Source organism: Tachysurus fulvidraco, chromosome 1 (assembly GCF_022655615.1).
Source record: "Tachysurus fulvidraco isolate hzauxx_2018 chromosome 1, HZAU_PFXX_2.0, whole genome shotgun sequence".
NCBI lineage: Eukaryota > Metazoa > Chordata > Actinopteri > Siluriformes > Bagridae > Tachysurus > Tachysurus fulvidraco.
In genome coordinates, this window is record NC_062518.1 from 22,116,379 (window position 1) to 22,136,681 (window position 20,303).

General features: G+C 39.3%; 1 gene segment (V, D, J or C); it reads right to left on the reverse strand.

Moving 5' to 3' along the window:
* Nucleotides 1-19,449: 19,449 nt before the first annotated feature.
* LOC125140706 lies at nt 19,450-20,063 on the reverse strand. The segment is given in 2 exon segments: nt 19,450-19,790; nt 19,958-20,063. Coding segments are annotated over 2 exon segments (381 nt in total).
* Nucleotides 20,064-20,303: the final 240 nt, after the last annotated feature.

The following is a 20,303-nucleotide window of genomic DNA, read 5'->3' on the forward strand; positions in this document are numbered from 1 at the left end:
TGTTCATGATCTAAAAGGCACAAGGAGATATTACAGTCTGTAGCCTACTGCAGAAGCTTTGTGAAAGTTTTAACTGAAATAAAAATTTCATTTAATTAACAAACTTTATCTGATCATATACAATGGAAATGCATGTTTAGAATGTTGATATTTATTTATTAAACTAGTGTTAAAAAAAAGAGGACTTCATGCTCCATGTCCAGAAGAGAGCAGGCTGAATTACACAGCAAAATCTGTAGTGTTAATTTGAGTTAAATTCCCAGTGTAAATGATTTCGAGTGAATGGGTGTTGATTTGTGTTCTATTTTAACACTTGCAGTGCTGTCAAACTCTGTGGGAGACATCATTTCAAGGAGTCAGGAGCATACACTAATTTTGAGTTACTTTTTTTCACGCTCAATGACCAGCAGGAAATTGTCTTCACGACACCTACCGAGGCAGTGAACTTAACACCCAGAGAAAACTGTGTGGGATGGGGATATTCGGTTTAAAAAGTAAGAAACACATTTTTCAATTTTATAAAGGTTGTTAGTCATTATTTAAACCAAGTTTTAAGGTGAAGTGGGGTGTGATGCAGTCCATCGTCGCATTTTATTAGATTTTTTTTTTTTTTAATTTGCGGACGGTTAAGGTGTGTGAGAGAGAACATTTTTGTCAGGAATATTCGGTTTAAAAGGTAAGAAACATATTTATCAATTTATAAAGAATGTTAGTCGTTATAACCATGTTTTAACGTTAAGTGGGGTGTGATGCAGTCAATTGTCACTTTTTATTATTTTTTTAAATTTGCGGACGGTTAAGGTGTGAGAGAGAACATTTCTGTCAGGAATATTCGATTTAAAAGGTAAGAAACATATTTATCAATTTATAAAGAACGTTAGTCATTATTTAAACCAAGTTTTAATGTTAAGTGGGGTGTGATGCAGTCAATCGTCACATTTTTTTATTTGCGGATGGTTAAGGGGTGTGAGAGTGAACATTTCTGTCAGGAATATTTAAAGGTTGAGAACCACATATACCAATTTATAAAGAATGTTAGTCGTTATTACCATGTTTTAACGTTAAGTGGGGTGTGATGCAGTCAATTGTCGCTTTTTATTATTTTTTTAACTTGAACCGCCACCTTATTGTGGTGGAGGGGTTTGCGTGCCTGAATGATCCTAGGAGCTATGTTGTCTGGGGCTTTTTGCCCCTGGTAGGTTCTCCCAAGGCAAACAGGTCCTGGGTGACAGGCCAGACAAAGAGCGGTTCAAAAAACACTTATGAGTAAATTAAAATCAAGGTCCGTGACGTCGCCCGGTAAGGCGCAACCGGGGCCCCGCCCTGGAGCCAGGCCGAAGTCGAAGGCGGGGGCCTCGGCGACTCAATCCCCGCACACGGAATCTGGCACTAGGGACATGGAATGTCACCTCGCTGCGGGGGAAGGAGCCTGAGCTGGTGCGGGAGGTTGAGAGATACCGACTAGATATAGTTGGGCTCGCCTCCACACACAGCTTGGGCTCTGGAATCCAACTCCTTGAGAGAGGCTGGACTCTCTACTACTCTGGAGCTGCCCATGGTGAGAGGCGGCGGGCTGGTGTGGGCTTGCTCATATCCCCCCAGCTCAGCAACCATGTGGTGGAGTTCACCCCGGTGAACGAGAGGGTCGTTTCCCTGCGCCTTCGGGTCGGGGATAGGTCTCTCATGGTTATTTGTGCTTATGGGCCAAATGGCAGTGTAGAGTACCCGACCTTCTTGGCGTGTCTGGAAGGGGTGCTGGAAAGTGCTCCGACCGGGTACTCCATCGTTCTACTGGGGGACTTCAACGCTCACGTGGGCAGTGACAGTGACACCTGGAGGGGCGTGATTGGGAGGAACGGCCCCCCCGACCTGAACCCGAGTGGTGTTCTGTTATTGGACTTCTGTGCTAGTCACAGTTTGTCCATAACGAACACCATGTTCAAGCATAAGGGTGTCCATCAGTACACATGGCACCAGGACACCCTAGGTCGGAAGTCGATGATCGACTTTGTGGTTGTTTCATCTGACCTCCGGCCGTATGTCTTGGACACTCGGGTAAAGAGAGGGGCGGAGCTGTCAACTGATCACCACCTGGTGGTGAGTTGGATCCGATGGCGGGGGAGGAAGTTGGACAGACTTGGCAGACCCAAACGTACTGTGAGGGTCTGCTGGGAACGTTTGACAGAGTCTCCGGTCAGAGAGATCTTCAACTCCCACCTCCGGCAGAGCTTCAAAAGATCCCGAGAGAGGTTGGAGACATTGAGTCCGAGTGGACCATGTTCTCCACCTCCATTGTCGACGCGGCCGCTCGGAGCTGTGGCCGTAAGGTCTCCGGTGCCTGTCGTGGTGGCAATCCCCGAACCCGGTGGTGGACCCCGGAAGTAAGGGATGCCGTCAAGCTGAAGAAGGAGTCCTATCGAACCTGGTTGGCTCGGGGGATTCCGGAGGCAGCTGATAGGTACCGAAGGGCCAAGCGAGCTTCAGCCCGGGTGGTTACGGAGGCAAAAACTCGGGTCTGGGAGGAGTTCGGTGAGGCCATGGAGAAGGACTATCGGTTGGCCTCGAAGAAATTCTGGCAAACCGTCCGGCGCCTCAGGAGGGGGAAGCAGTGCCCTGCTCACACTGTTTACAGTGGGAGAGGGAATCTGCTGACTTCGACTGGGGACATCCTCGGATGGTGGAAGGAAAACTTCGAGGTTCTCCTCAACCCCACCGACATGTCTTCCACTGAGGAAGCAGAGGGCGGGGGCTCAGTTGTGGACTCGTCGATTCCCCAAGCTGAGGTCACTGAGGTAGTTGACCACCGCTCCTCAGTGGCAAGGCACCGGGGGTGGATGAGATCCGCCCTGAGTACCTCAAGTCTCTGGATGTTGTGGGGCTGTCTTGGTTGACACGCCTCTGCAACATCGCGTGGAGGTTGGGGACAGTGCCTCTGGACTGGCAGACCGGGGTGGTGGTCCCTCTGTTTAAGAAGGGGGACCGGAGGGTGTGTTCCAACTATAGGGGGAATCACACTCCTCAGCCTCCCCGGAAAAGTCTATGCCAGGGTACTGGAGAGGAGAATTCGGCCGATAGTCGAACCTCGGATTCAGGAGGAACAATGCGGGTTTCGTCCCAGTCGTGGAACACTGGACCATCTCTATACCCTCGCCAGGTTGCTGGAGGGTTCATGGGAGTTTGCCCAACCAGTTCACATGTGTTTTGTGGATCTGGAGAAGGCTTTCGACTGTGTCCCTCGTGGTGACCTGTGGGGGGTGCTCTGGGAGTATGGGGTCCGGGGCCCTCTGTTAAGGGCTGTCCGGTCCCTATATGACCGGAGCAGGAGTTTGGTTTGCATTGCCGGCAGTAAGTCAGACTTGTTCCCGGTGCATGTTGGACTCCGGCAGGGCTGCCCTTTGTCACCGGTCCTGTTCATTACTTATATGTACAGGATTTCTAGGCGCAGTATGGGGCCGAGGGAGTCCGGTTTGGGGACCACAGGATTTCGTCTCTGCTTTTTGCAGATGATGTTGTCCTGTTGGCTTCCTCAAACCAGGACCTTCAGCGTGCACTGGGACGGTTTGCAGCCGAGTGTGAAGCGGCGGGGATGAGAATCAGCACCTCCAAGTCCGAGGCCATGGTTCTCAGTCGGAAAAGAGTGGCTTGCCCCCTTCAGGTTGGTGGAGAGCTCCTGCCTCAAGTGGAGGAGTTTAAGTATCTTGGGGTCTCGTTTACGAGTGAGGGAAGGATGGAGCTGGAGATCGACAGGCGGATTGGTGTATCTTCTGCAGTGATGCGGTCGATATACCGATCTGTTGTGGTGAAGAAAGAGCTGAGCCACAAGGCGAAGCTCTCTATTTACCGGTCAATCTACGTTCATACCCTCACCTATGGTCATGAGCTTTGGGTCATGACCGAAAGGACGAGATCCCGGATACAGGCGGCCGAAATGAGTTTCCTCCGCAGGGTGGCTGGGTGCTCCCTTAGAGATAGGGTGAGGAGCTCGGCCACTCGGGAGGAGCTCAGAGTAGAGCCGCTGCTCCACATCGAGAGGAGTCAGCTGAGGTGGCTCGGGCATCTGTTTCGGATTCCTCCTGGACGCTTCTCTGGGGAGGTGTTCCGGGCATGTCCAACCGGGAGGAGGCCCCGGGGAAGACCTAGGACACGCTGGAGGGACTATGTCTCTCGGCTGGCCTGGGAACGCCTCTGTATTCCCCCGGAAGAGCTGGAGGAAGTGTCTGGGGAGAGGGAAGTCTGGGCATCCCTGCTTAGACTGCTGCCCCCGCGACCCGGCCCCGGATAAGCTGTAGAAGATGAAGAAGAAGTTTTTAACAGTCTAAATTTGTCCAGCAACTGTAAAATGGTAAAATGACGTTAGCATGTTTTAATGTGCTTAACGGTGTTAGTACATTTAAGAAAATCACTGTCTAGTCAGTGTTTTACACTAATGTTTAATGAAAGCCATTTTATGTGGTGTCGTCGTCAGTTTCAAAATGCTTGGTGCACGTCCGCGAGCAGTGACGCAGGGAAAATATAAATATTATATGACTATGACCTAAACAAGGCTTTTGGCATCTTCACACTGGCCATTTTTAATCCCGCTGACTTGACTCTTATTTAATGTTACCTGATGGTGTAGATTTGTACGCCCCAACAGCGTTTATTTCCGCCATCGATATGGCAGAAATACCAACTGCTTTGTTTCTGCTGTGTGTGACGAATGTTAATGTAAGTGTATGCTCAAAATATTAATGTATTTCACTAATCATCCTTTTATTTTTATGTATTTAGTTAGTATTATTTTGTTTCATATCTTATTTTTGACATTTTTGGAAAACGTTCTATATGTCTCTTGTGTGGTGACATCATTCTTGTTCAGCCCGTGCTGCCTCCTCAGTGAGCGCGCTGAGGAGAGGTAAGCAGTTAGCGGTCATTCTTGTTCAGCCCGCGCTGCCTCCTCAGTGAGCGCGCTGAGGAGAGGTAAGCAGTTAGTGGGGTTCTCTCCATATAAGCCTGTAAAAGTTTTGAAAAGTTTTATTAAGTTTATAATATGCATTAATACTATTGTTCACAGTGTTATAAATTCATTAGGAAGTGTTTTATGAATGGATGGATTGGATGCAATGGTTTTATTACAGCTACTTTAGTACGGCTGTTTGATATGTGTGTGTGTGTGTGTGTGTGTGTGTGTGTGTGTGTGTGTGCCGACAGACTGAGTTGATTTAACAAACTAAAGTAACTGCCTTTAATTTGTGCAGGTGGAAAATCACACACAGACTTTCTTTTCTTATGGTGTACTCTTTAATTTGTCCAGGTATGGTTTACATTTGTTCTATCTTGCAATGTTCTATTCATTTTGTATCAATTTGTTTATTTCTTAATTCATAGTTGATTTAAAACTAGCTGCAGGAGATTATTCTGTGCATCTAGACAAATGTTGTAACTATTACTTTTGCACTCAATGTCATTAATGTGTTTTATGCATATTGTTTGTATATCATTGTGATGTTTACTCAAACCATGGTGAGCGTGCTGAGGAGAGGTGGAAAATCACACACAGACTTTCTTTTCTTATGCTGTACTCTTTAATCTGTCCAGAATAAACTCCCCAGTTCAGCAGCAGCTCCAGTTCTTCCAGGTCTTCTGTTACACAATGCAGAGCGTAACAGTAGACAGAGATAGGCCGGTTACATGTGCAAGACTAAGGTTGAGCAATCAAATGTCTGAATTATTAACATCATCTGGTGGAATGAACCAGCCTTCTCGTCTGCTTCTTCCAGCGCCAATGTTACTTGAGATTCAGATTTAACTGTTTTTAATAGCAATAAACTGGTTAAAACTAAGCTGAAATACAAACATAGTGATGAAGATTTGTAAAATCATACTATATCAGTTCCCTCCGCAAGACAAGCAAACAACTTTTAAAATATTCATTCTCTAAATAGTTTGGGCTATGGTGGATGCATACAAGTGGTATGAACCCAAAATAATTCTGCTGTGATTTACTTGCTTAAATGGTTAAAAAGTATGCTGGAAGAGCAACATCATGATACAGATTAAAAAAATAAAAAGTACGAAAAATGAGGTGTTCACAAAATGACACAAATTTTTAACCTCCTTTTAATAATGCTTGTTTTCTCAATGAAGTTAAAAAAAATTGCCTGAGCATCATGTTGCAAAACAGAATATATATATATATATATATATATATATATATATATATATATATATATATATATATTTTTTTTTTTTCCTACATATGATAAGCAATCTTCACTGTTTGTTTGTCACTTAAACAAGGTAACATCTTGCAGTTAAGATTGAACCACTTATTGTTTTTTCTTCACTAGGTGTAGTTTTAGGATGTTACCATGTTGCTGAAGGTGAAATACCATAGTATCAAGAAGTACATCAAATTGCACTCAGGCTTCACCTATTCAGAATTCATCAGTGAAGCTAAATAGCCATCCTTTAAAGGCCAAACAAAATATGTTGCCACTTTAGCAACAAATCACAGCACAAGATTGATACTTTTGGCTGTATTTAACAGTTTATTAAAATGTTGTGTTATAATATTTTATTTTAATTGCAGAGCTTTACTTTTAATGACAGTTAGTGGAATCATCAACATTAGTTAGTACATGGCAGTATACATTTGCTGCAGATTCCTTTAGTTTAACATTTACAAGACAAGGAAATAGACTTAAGCGGAATGATTTAAAACTTGCTCCAGGTGACTTTATCTGGTTACATTACCTCTTTTTATAGTCAAAAACAAGTTTGGGCTTCCTGATGGAGCTCAACTTGCCATTTTTAATGAAACTGACATAGCAGTAGAGGAAGACATTCTCATAGAGCTGTTGGATGCCAATCCAGACATGTGCCTGACAGTACGTGACAGCATTTCAGATGAAGGTAGGTGTCATAGGGCTCTTTGATGCAGCTGACATTGACCATTCTTTAAGAAACGAACATGGCAGTGGGCAAGGTTGGGTCAAGTTTGTTACTGATTACTAAAAATATATTTTGAATACTTTAGGGTTACTTAAAATGTTTATACTAAAATGGATAAAGCCAACCAAAGGTTAAGTTGATCAAATTCTCTCTTTTTGAAGAGTTTTCTCCTTTAGATCATTCAACACCATCTTCCCTCATGGATACCATATCACTTTCTTCAAGTGACAGTGACCTTAGAGAACTGGGTATTCCCACAGGCAGAAATAGATCCAGCAAAGAAGACATGAGCAGTTCTGCAACAAAGGCTTCCATGTTAGAGGCAGCAAAGGAGGTAATTGAGAGCCAAAAATGACTTATTTTGATTTACCATCAATTATAAGGTGTCATTCTAAATTGAGATTATCACCAATCGAAGCATTGGTTCCAAACTCACTTTTTATCAAAGAAAATGTAATTAATTTGCCCCTTCCTAGAATTTTACCTTTCACAACACTGCTGTTTTTTGACATTCATCTGAACTTTCACCCTTAGCCTATACAGATATGTTGTGGTATGTTTTTTCTAAAGATTTTATCTAATAGAAAGAATTGAACACTAAAATTTTAAATCTAAAATAAAATTATTTTTCCTTTTCCTGTTATGCAAAGAGATGGTAGAAAAGGACTTGCTTAGCCTGGAGGAGAGGATATTCTTGAAGAGTACAAGTCAGAAAATTCACTAATACACCGCATTCAGAGACAGCTTGTCAACATATTGGCGAGTGATATTACTGAGAGACATGGGTAAGATTTAAAAAGGTTTTTATTACAAAGGAATGTAAAAAAAGGCTGTAATCTTGTAATGATATAACTAATGTTTCTTGTACTATATAAAGAAAAAATATTAAAGATTGACTTTCTTCACTCTATAGTAGGATTCCTTCCCGTCAGCAGAAGGAGAAGTATGCCCTGGGAAGTATTACTCTCTTTCCCTCACTGAAGGATACTTTTTCTCCAAAGGACTATGTAAGTTTTACAACCTTATTAAGAAAACAGCACCAGCTTTACAGAAAAGGGCTTTGGCATTCTAGTTTTCATTATAAAATAACTACAGTTGCGTATAAAAGTGAAAAGATTTCAAAATTCAACAATCAACAATAATATCGATTATTATTTTACTTGGGTTATAAGAATATTGCACATTAATTTGAAAAAAGAAAATCTATTAAATAATTAATTGTTCTTTTGTTTCACAATGCTGCATCTGCACCTGCACTTTCTTTAATCATTTTGTGAGTATTTGTGTTTATTCATTTAAATGGAACAGGGGCATTTCTATGATGGGATAAAGGGCACTGAATATTTAGCGTGGCGCCTCAAAACCATTTCCAGGACTTCGGGAAAACAGCCAGTCAAAGAAGCCTCATTGCATCAAGCACAAGGACCAAAGCACCGAAGATCAGCAACCGCACAAAATCCGCTTGGCTCATGAGAGGGCTTTATAACATGACCGTGTATTTAGAGGATTTAATGCTTAAAAGTTACAATGAAGTTGATGCAGCCTCATCTCCTAGCGGTGGTGTACCACATTTGGAACGGTGTTCTTAATATCCAGTGTTTTGCTGGATATTAGCCATGAAAACACCTAATCATTTATATTCCTGTCTTATTGACTTTATTCTTTTTTCCAAAATCTTTATTCTGATTTACACTGGTTTAATTTAACACACACTGATAAAAATCATTAAGCGAACAATTAATGCACTGACCCCTGCCATCATATATATGCTTGAGTGTATAATCAAGACTTCCTGCTGCTCTTTGGTGCTGAACAGCCTCCAAGATGCTTGAGAAGGGGGACACCTCATTCAAGCCTAAGGTCATCAAAGAGGCCAAAAAACTGACTCAGACAACTGAGCTGTGCCGACTTCTAAAATCTGCTGAGAAACTCGCAGAGAATGATGAAACGGGTAAGCCACACAGAATGCATGGTTCACAGTTTTGTGAAAGGAATATGATTTAGAAAGCACAATAAACTCCAGCAAGAATGTTTTTTATGCTTTTAGTGGGGCTTAAACATAACACAATAGAATGCACAATATCAGACCTCACTTTGAAGCTGCAGCCATGGTGTTATGATTTTTGGTGTGGCGGACCACCACGGCAGAATGAATGTAGCAGAAACACTGGTTCATAATACAAATTAGTTAGCTAGTTTTATCTTTTACTATTAGACATTAATGCCTTGTTTTTCCTCCTGATAGGCTGGGACAGTGACATCGCTTCTATGCTGCGTCTTCTCTATCTCTTTCCACCCACAGCTGAACGGAAGAGGACATTCATAAGGTACACTATTATGCCTCATTTGTAAATTCCACGAGACAATTTTTTAGTTATTTGCACTTGCTAGATTTTTCTATATGTTGCTTTTAAGTGCGTTCCTTCTAGGGATGTGACAGTGAGGAAATTTTCCCACTGTTTAATGGACGTGTGACAACATCGGTAATACTGTTATCACCAGGAGGTGGAGCGGAGTTTTTCCCCTCTTTTGCTCCTCGCTTTTAACTCTCTAACTTAACAGCGAAAGTAAAATGAGCATGGCCGCACCGGCATTCATAACAGTGCCCATTTCTCTCTTCTAAGAATGAAGAGCCCAATCTCTTGAAAGTGCGTATCAATAGCACGATTTTCTGTTTCTATGTGGCGTTCTGATACTCAGTATTAATACTCAGAAAATACGTTTCTTGCACTTCTGAATGCACTTCTGCATATGCACTTCTGCCGTACATATAATACGTCCCTACCCCACACCACTACCCATTGCGTATCATATGCATGCAAAAAGTCATTTCAGTGTATACAGTAGATAGCATGCCAAATAGACAGTGTTGTACTAGAAAGCAATACTTGAATAAAAGTACAAGTATCATACTAGAAAAAGACTTTGGTAGAAGTGAAAGTCACCTTTTAGAATATTACTCAAGTAAAAGTCTTAAAGTATCTGATATATACTGTACTTAAGTATCAAAAGTAATTTTCTGATATTTAATGTACTTAAGTATTTGAAGTAAAAGTAAAAAGTAAAATTTCAGTGATTTACGGTAGGCATAAGAGTAGGGGCAGTTCTAGGATTTCATCTTTAAGGGTTTTAGCCCTCAGTGAGAATTTAAAACAAGAAGAGTTTTATATATTATATGATTACATAGTTAATGGCAAAAGTGGACACCAAAATGTTATGCATGATGTAATGATGCCAGTCTTGAATCAAATCAGTTCATGTATGTGTGCATTCTCTACTAACAGTGTGTCCAATGAATGCAGTCATTAATAAAAAAAATATTCACAGGACAAAGACCGAATCAATTAATGTTATTTTTATTTAGTATTGAATGGATTGTTTGCATTAATATTTTGTTTGTGCTATCAACTCTGGTAATAAGAATAGTGAAATTTCACTGCTTTTGGTTGCCGTCTTTGCAGCTTTCCGATTAACCTTATACATAAAAACCTCCAGCTCTGACTGCGCGTGCACGCTGTGCGTGCCTGTGCTTCTCCGTAGAGCGTGCATGCGGACATGCTTAATGCAATCTAGGAGCAGTGATTCCCCAAACCTCCCTTATTGCAGTCGCACACATTTCTTCTGATTTTATTTTACGAGTAACGAGTAACAAAGATGCTTAGTGTAAATATAACGGAGTAAAAGTATACATTTTATCTAGGAAATGTAATGGAGTAAAAGTGAAAGTTGACAAATTTAAATAGGGAAGTAAAGTACAGATACGTGAAATTTCTACTTAAGTACAGTAACGAAGTATTTTTACTCCGTTACATTACAACACTGCAAATAGAAACATAAACTTGTGGTAAAGATACACATTAGTAGGAGATCGTGTTGGAGCAAACTGAAAATGCTTGCTCCGCGCCAGTGGTCACGCACCGTTATGAATGGCCGTGACCATTTTACTTTCACTTTAAATTAGCGCCAATTAGGGGGGTGGTAATTGCTTGAATGTTGCGTTAATTATTATTCTTAAAATTATTATTCTTAAATATACGCTTTAATGTTTCGCATTATAACATGTATATACATGTATACATGTATACATGTATGTAAATACAGTCATGAAGCACATACTCATCATCGGTCCTAACTATTACGGTGTTCATTACAAAACCGTCATGAAGAAGTATTTGTTCACTATAACATTTCCATGCCATCCCAGTCCTCACCACTCTGGGGTTCTTGGCAACCGGCTGTTTCCAGCGAGAATTGGCAGACAGGTAAATTATTTATATAAAAAAAACTATAAGTAATCCTCAACTTTGTGTCTAAAACCTTTTCGTACATGAAATAATTCTATTGGAATCTATCATCTCACTCTATAGGTCTGGTATATCACAGCCGTCCCTGAGTGCCATAATATCATTCGTTTTGAATGGTATACTTAATATGGGTAGTCGATACATCAGGTTCCCCTACACTGTGCGAGAACAGGCCGAAATTAAAATAAAATTTTGCAGGAATGTCTGGTTTCCCAAATGTAATCTGAGCAATTGTCTGCGCTCATGTTGCTATAAGGGCATCATCTGAAAATGAATTTGATTATGTTAATAGAAAGCATGTGCATTCTATTAATGTGCAAATCATATGTGACTCCAACATGACCCTCACAAACATTGTGGCACGCTGGCCTGGTTCAACACATGATTCCTTTATCTTGACACATAACAGTGTAGGGAACAGACTAAATGCAGGCGTAGTAGCTACATGATGGCTGGCTTCTTGGTGAGTTTAACAATATTAAAAAGTAGAAAATGTAACAATTTTGTTTATAATATAATTATAACAATTTTGCTTTTAATATGATTATAACCTGCAGGCGACAGTGGCTACCCCCTGAGACGCTGGCTCCTCACCCCATTTTTAAAGACACAGAGCGCGGACGAAACTCATTATAACGAGGTCCACTCTCGTGCCCGTGCCGTGATTTGCATTGACTATTTATGGTTAGAAATGGCCGTGTACAGGGCGGGATTTGAGGCTGGTTCACGTTCCGAAATCTGAGGGTGATCTGTGATTTATAAAGGGAACATTGCTTACAGGTGTGCGTATGCACGGTTTTATAAATGAGACCCCTGGACTGAGTGCTGTGGCTGGTTCTCTTGACTTTAACAAAGTTTACTGATGTTTTGCACTTGTAATTACTGTCAAATTATTTTTATTTTTAATTTATATTCCATATGCTGTGTTACTGTTGTCATTTTAATGCAGTTCCTGCTTATTTGTTGTTTCTATTAAATTTGGGAATAATTTATATATTTGAGAATGATTTATGGAGTTGTTGTTCGGGATTATGTGTAAATTGTAATTTGCAGATTTGAGTCACCACGAAACCCTAGAATCTGTACTGTAGTTTTTACTTATTGAAAATATTAGAATTTGTCTCATCAATATTTGTCTCATCCCCGCTGCTTCACACTTGGCTGCAAACCATCCCAGTGCACGCTGAAGATCCTGATTTGATGAAGCCAACAGGACAACATCATCTGCAAAAAAGCAGAGACGAAATTCTGTGGTCCCCAATCCTGACTCCCTCCCGCCCCCGACTGCGCCTAGAAATCCTGTCCATATAAATAATGAACAGGACTGGTGACAAAGGGCAGCCCTGCCGCAGTCCAACATGCACGGGGAACAAGTCTTACTTACTGCCGGCAAAGCGAATCAAACTCCTGCTCCGGTCATATAGGGGCCGGACAGCCCTTAGCAGAGGGCCATGGACCGCGTACTCCCAGAGCACCCCCCACAGGTCGCCACAAGGGACATAGTCAAATGCCTTCACCAGATCCACAAAGCACATGTGGACTGGTTGGGCAAACTCCCATGAACCCTTCAGTAACCTGGCAAGGGTATAGAGATGGTCCAGTGTTCCACAACAGGGACAAAAACTGCATTGTTCCTCCTGAAACCGAGGTTTGACTATCCCCCAAATTCTCCTCTCCAGTACCCTGGCATAGACTTTTCCGGGGAGGCAGAGGAGTGTGATTCCCCTATAGTTGGAACACATTCTCCAGTCCCCCTTCTTAAACAGAGGGACCAACACCCTCATCTGCCAGTCCTGAGGCACTGTCCCCAGCTGCCACGCGATGTTGCAGAGGCGTCTGGTTGAAGCTCTGCCAGAGGTGGGAGTTGAAGATCTCTCTGACCGGAGACTCAAATGCCAAATGTTCCCAGCAGACCCTCACAGTACGTTTGGGTCTGCCAAGTCTGTCCAACTTCCTCACCAACTTGCCATTGGCTCCAACTCACCACTAGGTGGTGATCAGTTGACAGCCCCCCCCCCCCCTCCTCTTTACCCGAGTGTCCAAGACATACGGCCAGAGGTCAGATGAGACAACCACAAAGTCGATCGTTGACCTCTGACCTAGGGTGTCCTGGTGCCACTGCTGTTGATCCAGGTTCTGTATTATAGCAACATTTGAAGCAATGGATTATAAAACTGTCATTGCTTTAAATGGTGGGAAAGAGTGTGGATGTTAAATATGATCAAGAAATAAATTAATTGAAAAGTATGAGACAACAAAAATGAATATTTGCATAAATACAAAATTGATTTTTAATATTGACCTTAAATAAGATTAAATATTAAATATAAATATTATAGCATGAATTATTTTACAATTATAAAAATTAAATATACATTTTAACATAATATATACATTTAATTTAATAGCATTATTTATTTTAAAATGATAAAAACATTAAAATATTTTAAATAACAAACGATGTTAGGTTGAATTGTTGGAATAAAAGGGATCGGATTGGAAGTTGGAACAAAATGTGTTGGGGTGAAATGATCAACACGTTTAAATTACTTTATTGAGTCAAATGTTAATAACTTTGTATGTAAACAAAGTACTTGTGCTGATTGAATATAAATATACCAGTAAATTGTTTCTGAAGCAAACATTGTGTGTAACCAATGTCCATAACTGAATTGAATAAATCCAATGAATTCTTTTTCAGTACAAAAGGCACTATCCATGGCTAACGGTAATCTGCAGCAGCGACATTAAAAAATATAATACTTCTACAATTAAAAACTGTGACTTGCACAATAAAAGAGATGTATAATTAAGAACATTGCATAACATTTTTTTTATCCCTTGTTTTTACTAGGGTAGTATATTGCCAGAGCCTTCTGGTACCTTCCATTTCTCTCGCCGAGTTTCTTTCCGACCATTTCTAGTGTGGCCGCTGGCTAACACTAACAGCAAGAGCAATATACCACCAGCCCACACATACAACTACCCTGCTGGCCATGAACCTATAGTAAATTCCTCCATTATTATGGTCTGCTTACCAATGCAAAGAAATAAGCACAGAAATGAAAATATGTGCGCTCAGTTATATAGTAACAGTGATGCCGTCTGCTCAGAAATTGTTCACAGAGAGAATTTCAGACTAAAAACAACACAAATCAGTGTTAAACACTGCTTCTAAATCATAAGTGGGAAACGTTCCTCTTCTCAGGGATATGGGCAGCATGAAATGCTGTTCATTTGTTTTATTTACATTTATTGATATGTTCTCTTTACTGTGGGGCGATGTCGCAGGACACCGAGAAAAAACAAAAAAATCTCGGGCTGGTGACATGGACCGCAACCAGGAAGTGAGGCGTTTAATAACGGGGTTTAATAACAAAAGGACACGAAACATGACACGGACTAGAGACAGGACAAAACAACAGTAGATTCCGTGCTGCACAAGGCAACACGGCACAGATAAATAGACAACAGATAATGGCAATGGGAAACAGGTGTGTGGAGACGGGAGGAGCAGACAAAGGCGGGGCAGACACGTGACGAAGAACATAAACAAATGCACGTGGCCAAAGTCACACTGAACACTAGAAGCATATTTTAACAAAACTTCACTTTAAAGGCAATTCTACTGTGTTAATATTCAAAAGATTAAAATAGTGGACAAGGAACCTTTGTTCAAACCAGTAGAAAATGGAAATTGGTTTGAAAAGTGAGGAATTCCTAAACAAACTTCACTACACCACCATTATGTAGCATCTAGAAATGTGACCATACTGACAAAACTGATTATTATTATTATTATTATTATTATTATTATTATTATTATTATTTTTATTATTATTATTATTATATGTCCTGCAGTATCACATTTACTTTCTGTGTGCTTGATTCTAGGTGTTTAACAGAAGATTCTATTGTCCATATCCTCATTTTCTATTCATTCTGTTGCACATAGTGACAGGATATTTCTTGATAAATACAAATCAGCATGTACTGAGCATTACCATAGTGTACAGTAGGCATTCCACTAGACCAAAACCACAATGTCTCAGTGTAGAGCTCTGTCTTTTCAGCTGGATCATAAAGTCACCTGATTTCTGTTAAACCCTAACATTTTATTCATTGCTGGCAATAAGAGCTGAATTAGTGCTACTGTTTGTTGGAAATTGGTGAAAAAGTTTGCTAAAGTAAGTTAATTTATCTTAAACATATTAGATGTGTAGCCTCATTTCTTTCAGTGTGTCTATGACATAACTAAAACTACAATGTATTATATATACTCACATCTAAACCCACTTTACGTTCTAAACATCATGAACAAGTGCTTAGTGCCCTGCAGCTGCAACCTAACAAATGCTGGCAGATGTGTTGAGGAAATCCTGAATGTCACAGTTCTAGTGGGAACAGAATAGAGTTAACTCAAACATCAGAGACATCTGTAATCTTACAGTCATGTTGTAGAATAGATTCAGTAACAGAAACATTGACCTTTAGCAATCAAATGTACATGCAGTTAAAGTGACAATAAACTTTCTACAGAATTTTCTACTCTCTAGAGGAGTTTCTTTATTTATCCATTTCATCTTCTGTACAATCTGTACAATTGTATCTGTACAATCAAACTCACATCTGTTCTGGGAGGTTTGTAAAATGACATTGCTCTAGTTCAGATCCTACAAAGTAACATGCAGCTGTACATACATGAATAACACACACAAGAATATTATGGACAACATGCAATGTATCATGTGTTTCATGGACAAAACTGGCAAGAAAAGTTCAATAAACTTAATTTTAAGTTTGTTGGCAATGTTGGCATCTTCATCCTTTGGTCCAATTTTATCTGCAAAACTGCCTGGAGTGAAAAAGAATATAAAGAAATAAATCTGAAACAAAGTTTTGCAACAAACAGAAGCAAATATTAAAATGGTAAATTAGGAAAATACTATATGCTTTAAAACAAACATAAATATTATATAATACAATGAATGACCTGTAACTAGAGTGAGAATCAGTGGTGTGTATCTCATGATGTACTGTAAGTTGTATAGTTGAGCCATTTCTGAACACAGCTCTGTGACGAAACACAGCTCTGTGAAGAAAACCTTGTTAGTTGTAACTTTACAAATTAACATCAGTGTTGTGTCTGTAATGTCTCCACATTTAGCATAACCCATTCACATTTTGCTCATCATCATTATTATGCTTCATTCCATTTTTTTTATTCAGTCTGCTTTTAACACTCAAAAACTAAAAAAAAAAAATCAGCAATTGAATTAAACTAGAACTAAAGGTTAAAGAAAATGAATTCTTCTTTTTACTCCTTTCTTCTCCTTTCTTGTGATAGTGTTCAGATTTTCTCAGCATTTTATAATGAAAATTTGCTTTGTGTCATTCATTATAAAAATTCTAAATTCTGTACTGTTTATTCAGAAAAAGTACTATTTTTTCATATGTTTGCTGATTTATGATATCATGCCTTATTGCAGCATTGTAGAAAACAGAAAAGTGTTCAAAGCCTCAGATTCCCAAATGCATTGTTCCCTAAGTGAATGACTTCCTCTTAAACCTTTTAGATATACAGACCAGCTTTTATGTCTTTGACTATGATAACACTACATCTTTAATTCTTGTGCAATTAAGCCTTGAAAAATCCCCAAATCTGCTATGAGACCTACAGATTATATACATTCATTCATTTTCTACCACTTATCCGAACTTCTCGGGTCACGGGGAGCTTGTGCCTATCTCAAGCATCACCGGGCATCAAGGCAGGATACACCCTGGACGGAGTGCCAACCCATCGCAGGGCACACACACTCTCATTCACTCACACACACACTACGGATAATTTTCCAGAGATGCCAATCAACCTACCATGCATGTCTTTGGACCAGGGGGAAACCGGAGTACCCGAAGGAAACCCCCGAGGCACGGGGAGAACATGCAAACTCTACAGATTATATAATAAAGTTTAAACCCACTTTACTTTATAAACAATATAAGCAGCTGCTTATTGTCATTCATTCATTATTCATCTTCAGTAACTGCTTTATCCTGGTCAGGGTTGAGGTGGATCCGAATTATATCCTTACGCCACTGGGCATAAAGCAGGACACTATGTACACACATTCACACACTTATTCAACTTAATAATGTGATCATTCAGACAATCAGCTAAAGGAAGCTTTAATAAAGTTGTAATCATAAATACAGAGACAAAACATCCAGCTCAAAAGGCTAGAGCCATCCCTGATCACATAATTATGTTTTAGATTTGTATATAAAAACATTCATATAAATCAATGAATGAATCATTCAGTTACTTACAGTATTTAATGAATGTAGTGAATCATTGGGGAAAACTGAGCAGAAAAGTTGCATTAATTGTATTACACATTATATCCATCAGTGACACATTTTTGTCTGTAATAGTGTCATTGTATTTGAATTGTATTTAAAAATGAACAATTTTCTGTGACTAATGTGAAGCTGTTCATCTCTCTTTTATTTTCTTTTATTTTCTCTTTACTAAAGTTGCATTTGTTACCTGAATTATGTCTGTGGTTAACTGATCAGTTGGTAAAGGAAGTGTCTTACATTTTCTGTGGTTTTTACACACTTTATTTTTTTTGTAAGGCCTTTCAGTGACTCTGTATCACTGTGATCCTACTTGAAGAGCACAATGATAGAGTGCAGAATCTGAGATCTGTAGATCTTTAATAGTAAATTCAGTAGAATCTGAGGATGTTCTTGACTCTAATCGATGATCTTCAGAAGTGCGATCAACACCTTCTGCTGACTTTACACCTTTAAACAGTAAAAACTGTGGTGTGCTGTTAGGATATTGTTTGTGTTAGCGAAGCCAAACGTACAGTAACTGCTGCTTGACTCATATGAACATCTCAGAGTAACAGTGTCTGTTTCTTTCCCCTCAGTTTTAGTGTTGCTTTCTGTCGACCCAATTTTTTCTGCAGAATAATGCAGTGCTGTGCTGAACTTTACACGTCTCTAGAAGGCCACACCCAGGAAGCGACACTGTTCAAGATGAAATCTTTGCTCACTAATAACAATAAATAAAACTTGAATTAATCTTCTGGATAATCTGAATAATATTAGTCCTAGAATGAAATGGAAATTCAGTTTCTACATCATTTTAAACTTACATAGCTGATTATATACTGTACACTTACTGCACACTAACATTGCCCAAAAACCCTGTAGATATTACATGTGAATAATTATTTTCTGTCTACAAATACCATTATTATTTTTAAAATGAGTTTATAATGATGGGCTTGAAGTTTTTGATTAGATTTTGTTTGTTAGATGTTCTGTCCAGATTTTCTTATTTATTCTTCCAGTCTGGGGAGGTGATGTTCACAAAACTGGTGGCTTTATAAATGTAGACTTTCTGGTACAGTAAGAATCCTTTACTGAACTAAGAGAGAACGTGATGATATTTTCAGTGGTGTTCATTATCTGTTGTTGTGCCTTGGGCTGTGAGACTGCATGTACATTTCATATTAAACAGTGCTACAGATGCACAGGATGTCTCCCATGAATGTAGTGAAGATGGGAGGTTGGTGTTTTCTCTCGTATGTCTGCAGGATATAATGATAAAGATGAGATGTTCTGTCTCAGACTACAATCCTCTCTCAGCAGAGCAGCACAGGGTGATCACTGTCCTCCTGAGAACAGCAGTCATCGCTCTAGTTTTGTCTCTGTATTGTTGCCTATACACTAGTCCTCACACTTTTCCAGCATCTCTAGTATAACATCTCTACTCACTATTTTGCTCATGAAGCTCAACACTGTATTGTCATCAGCATACTTGAAGATATGATGCAAGCTGTGCTTTAATGCAGACTTGTGCGTTGGCAGAGTTTTTATGATCTCAGGAACTGTAGTGTTCAGACACATTTAGCAGTTTACAACTTATGTCTAAGAACAGTGTAAACTAAAAACTAATAAAGATTATCAACATCATACTGGATATTAATACAAATTAAAAAAAGAAAAATCCAAGACTGAACGCTATCCAATAATAATAATAATAATAATAATAATAATAATAATAATAATAATAATAATAATCCAACATGTGTCAGATCTCTTTATGAATCACAAGAGAGACACAATTTCCTAAAAAAATTGCATGTAAATTCAAAATTATCAATAGAACTAAAACTTTCAGTTTAACTAACCTGTGTTAGTTTTTGTACAGTGCAGCTGGTTTTCCTGTCCCTGTGGGTGCCAGAGCACAGTAGTATAGAGCAGAGTCTGATACAGCAGCAGAGGAGATGATCAGATCCACTTGTTTAGCTTTATCATCAATTTTAGCAGACATTCTTGGGGGAATGTTGGGACTAAAATCTCCTCTTTGAGAAATATAAAGAAGGAACTCAGGATTAGATTTTGGATATTGTCTGTACCAGTGTAGGTTGTTTCCTGTAGTATAGCTTGGTTTATAGCTGCAGGACAGAGTAACATCACCTTCATCTACAACTTTCTGAGTGAAATGTGTCTCTATTGAATCTGCCATGGAGTCACCTGTCATAGAGACGAGAACATAATGTTTTTAACCTTTACATAATGAAGCCGCAACAACATAAGCAAGACTCATAGTCTGCCTTTTCTTACCACATAGAGTAATTAATAAATAATTAAACACATAATATATAATACATAATACATAATAACAGGAATTCAAAACTCACCTAGTAAAAGCCACAGACACATGAATATAACAGTGAACATGATGACTGGTTTTATCTGATGAAAATATTATTTCTGTATATGTTAACATCATAAATGTTAATGAAGCTCCACCCTCAGCATCACATGACAGTGTCACTAACGTAACTGACAGACTGTAGATTCATACTGAAAATTTTGGTTTTACATTCAGCATCAAATGTTATTAATATAAAATGTATCAGGGATAACATAATATCGAAAAATGAATCTTTTTATTCTGTAAAAATCTAATATGACTTAAATGAATACATATTTAAAGATTTAAATTAAAATTTAAATCATTAAATATATTTTTTAAAGTGATGT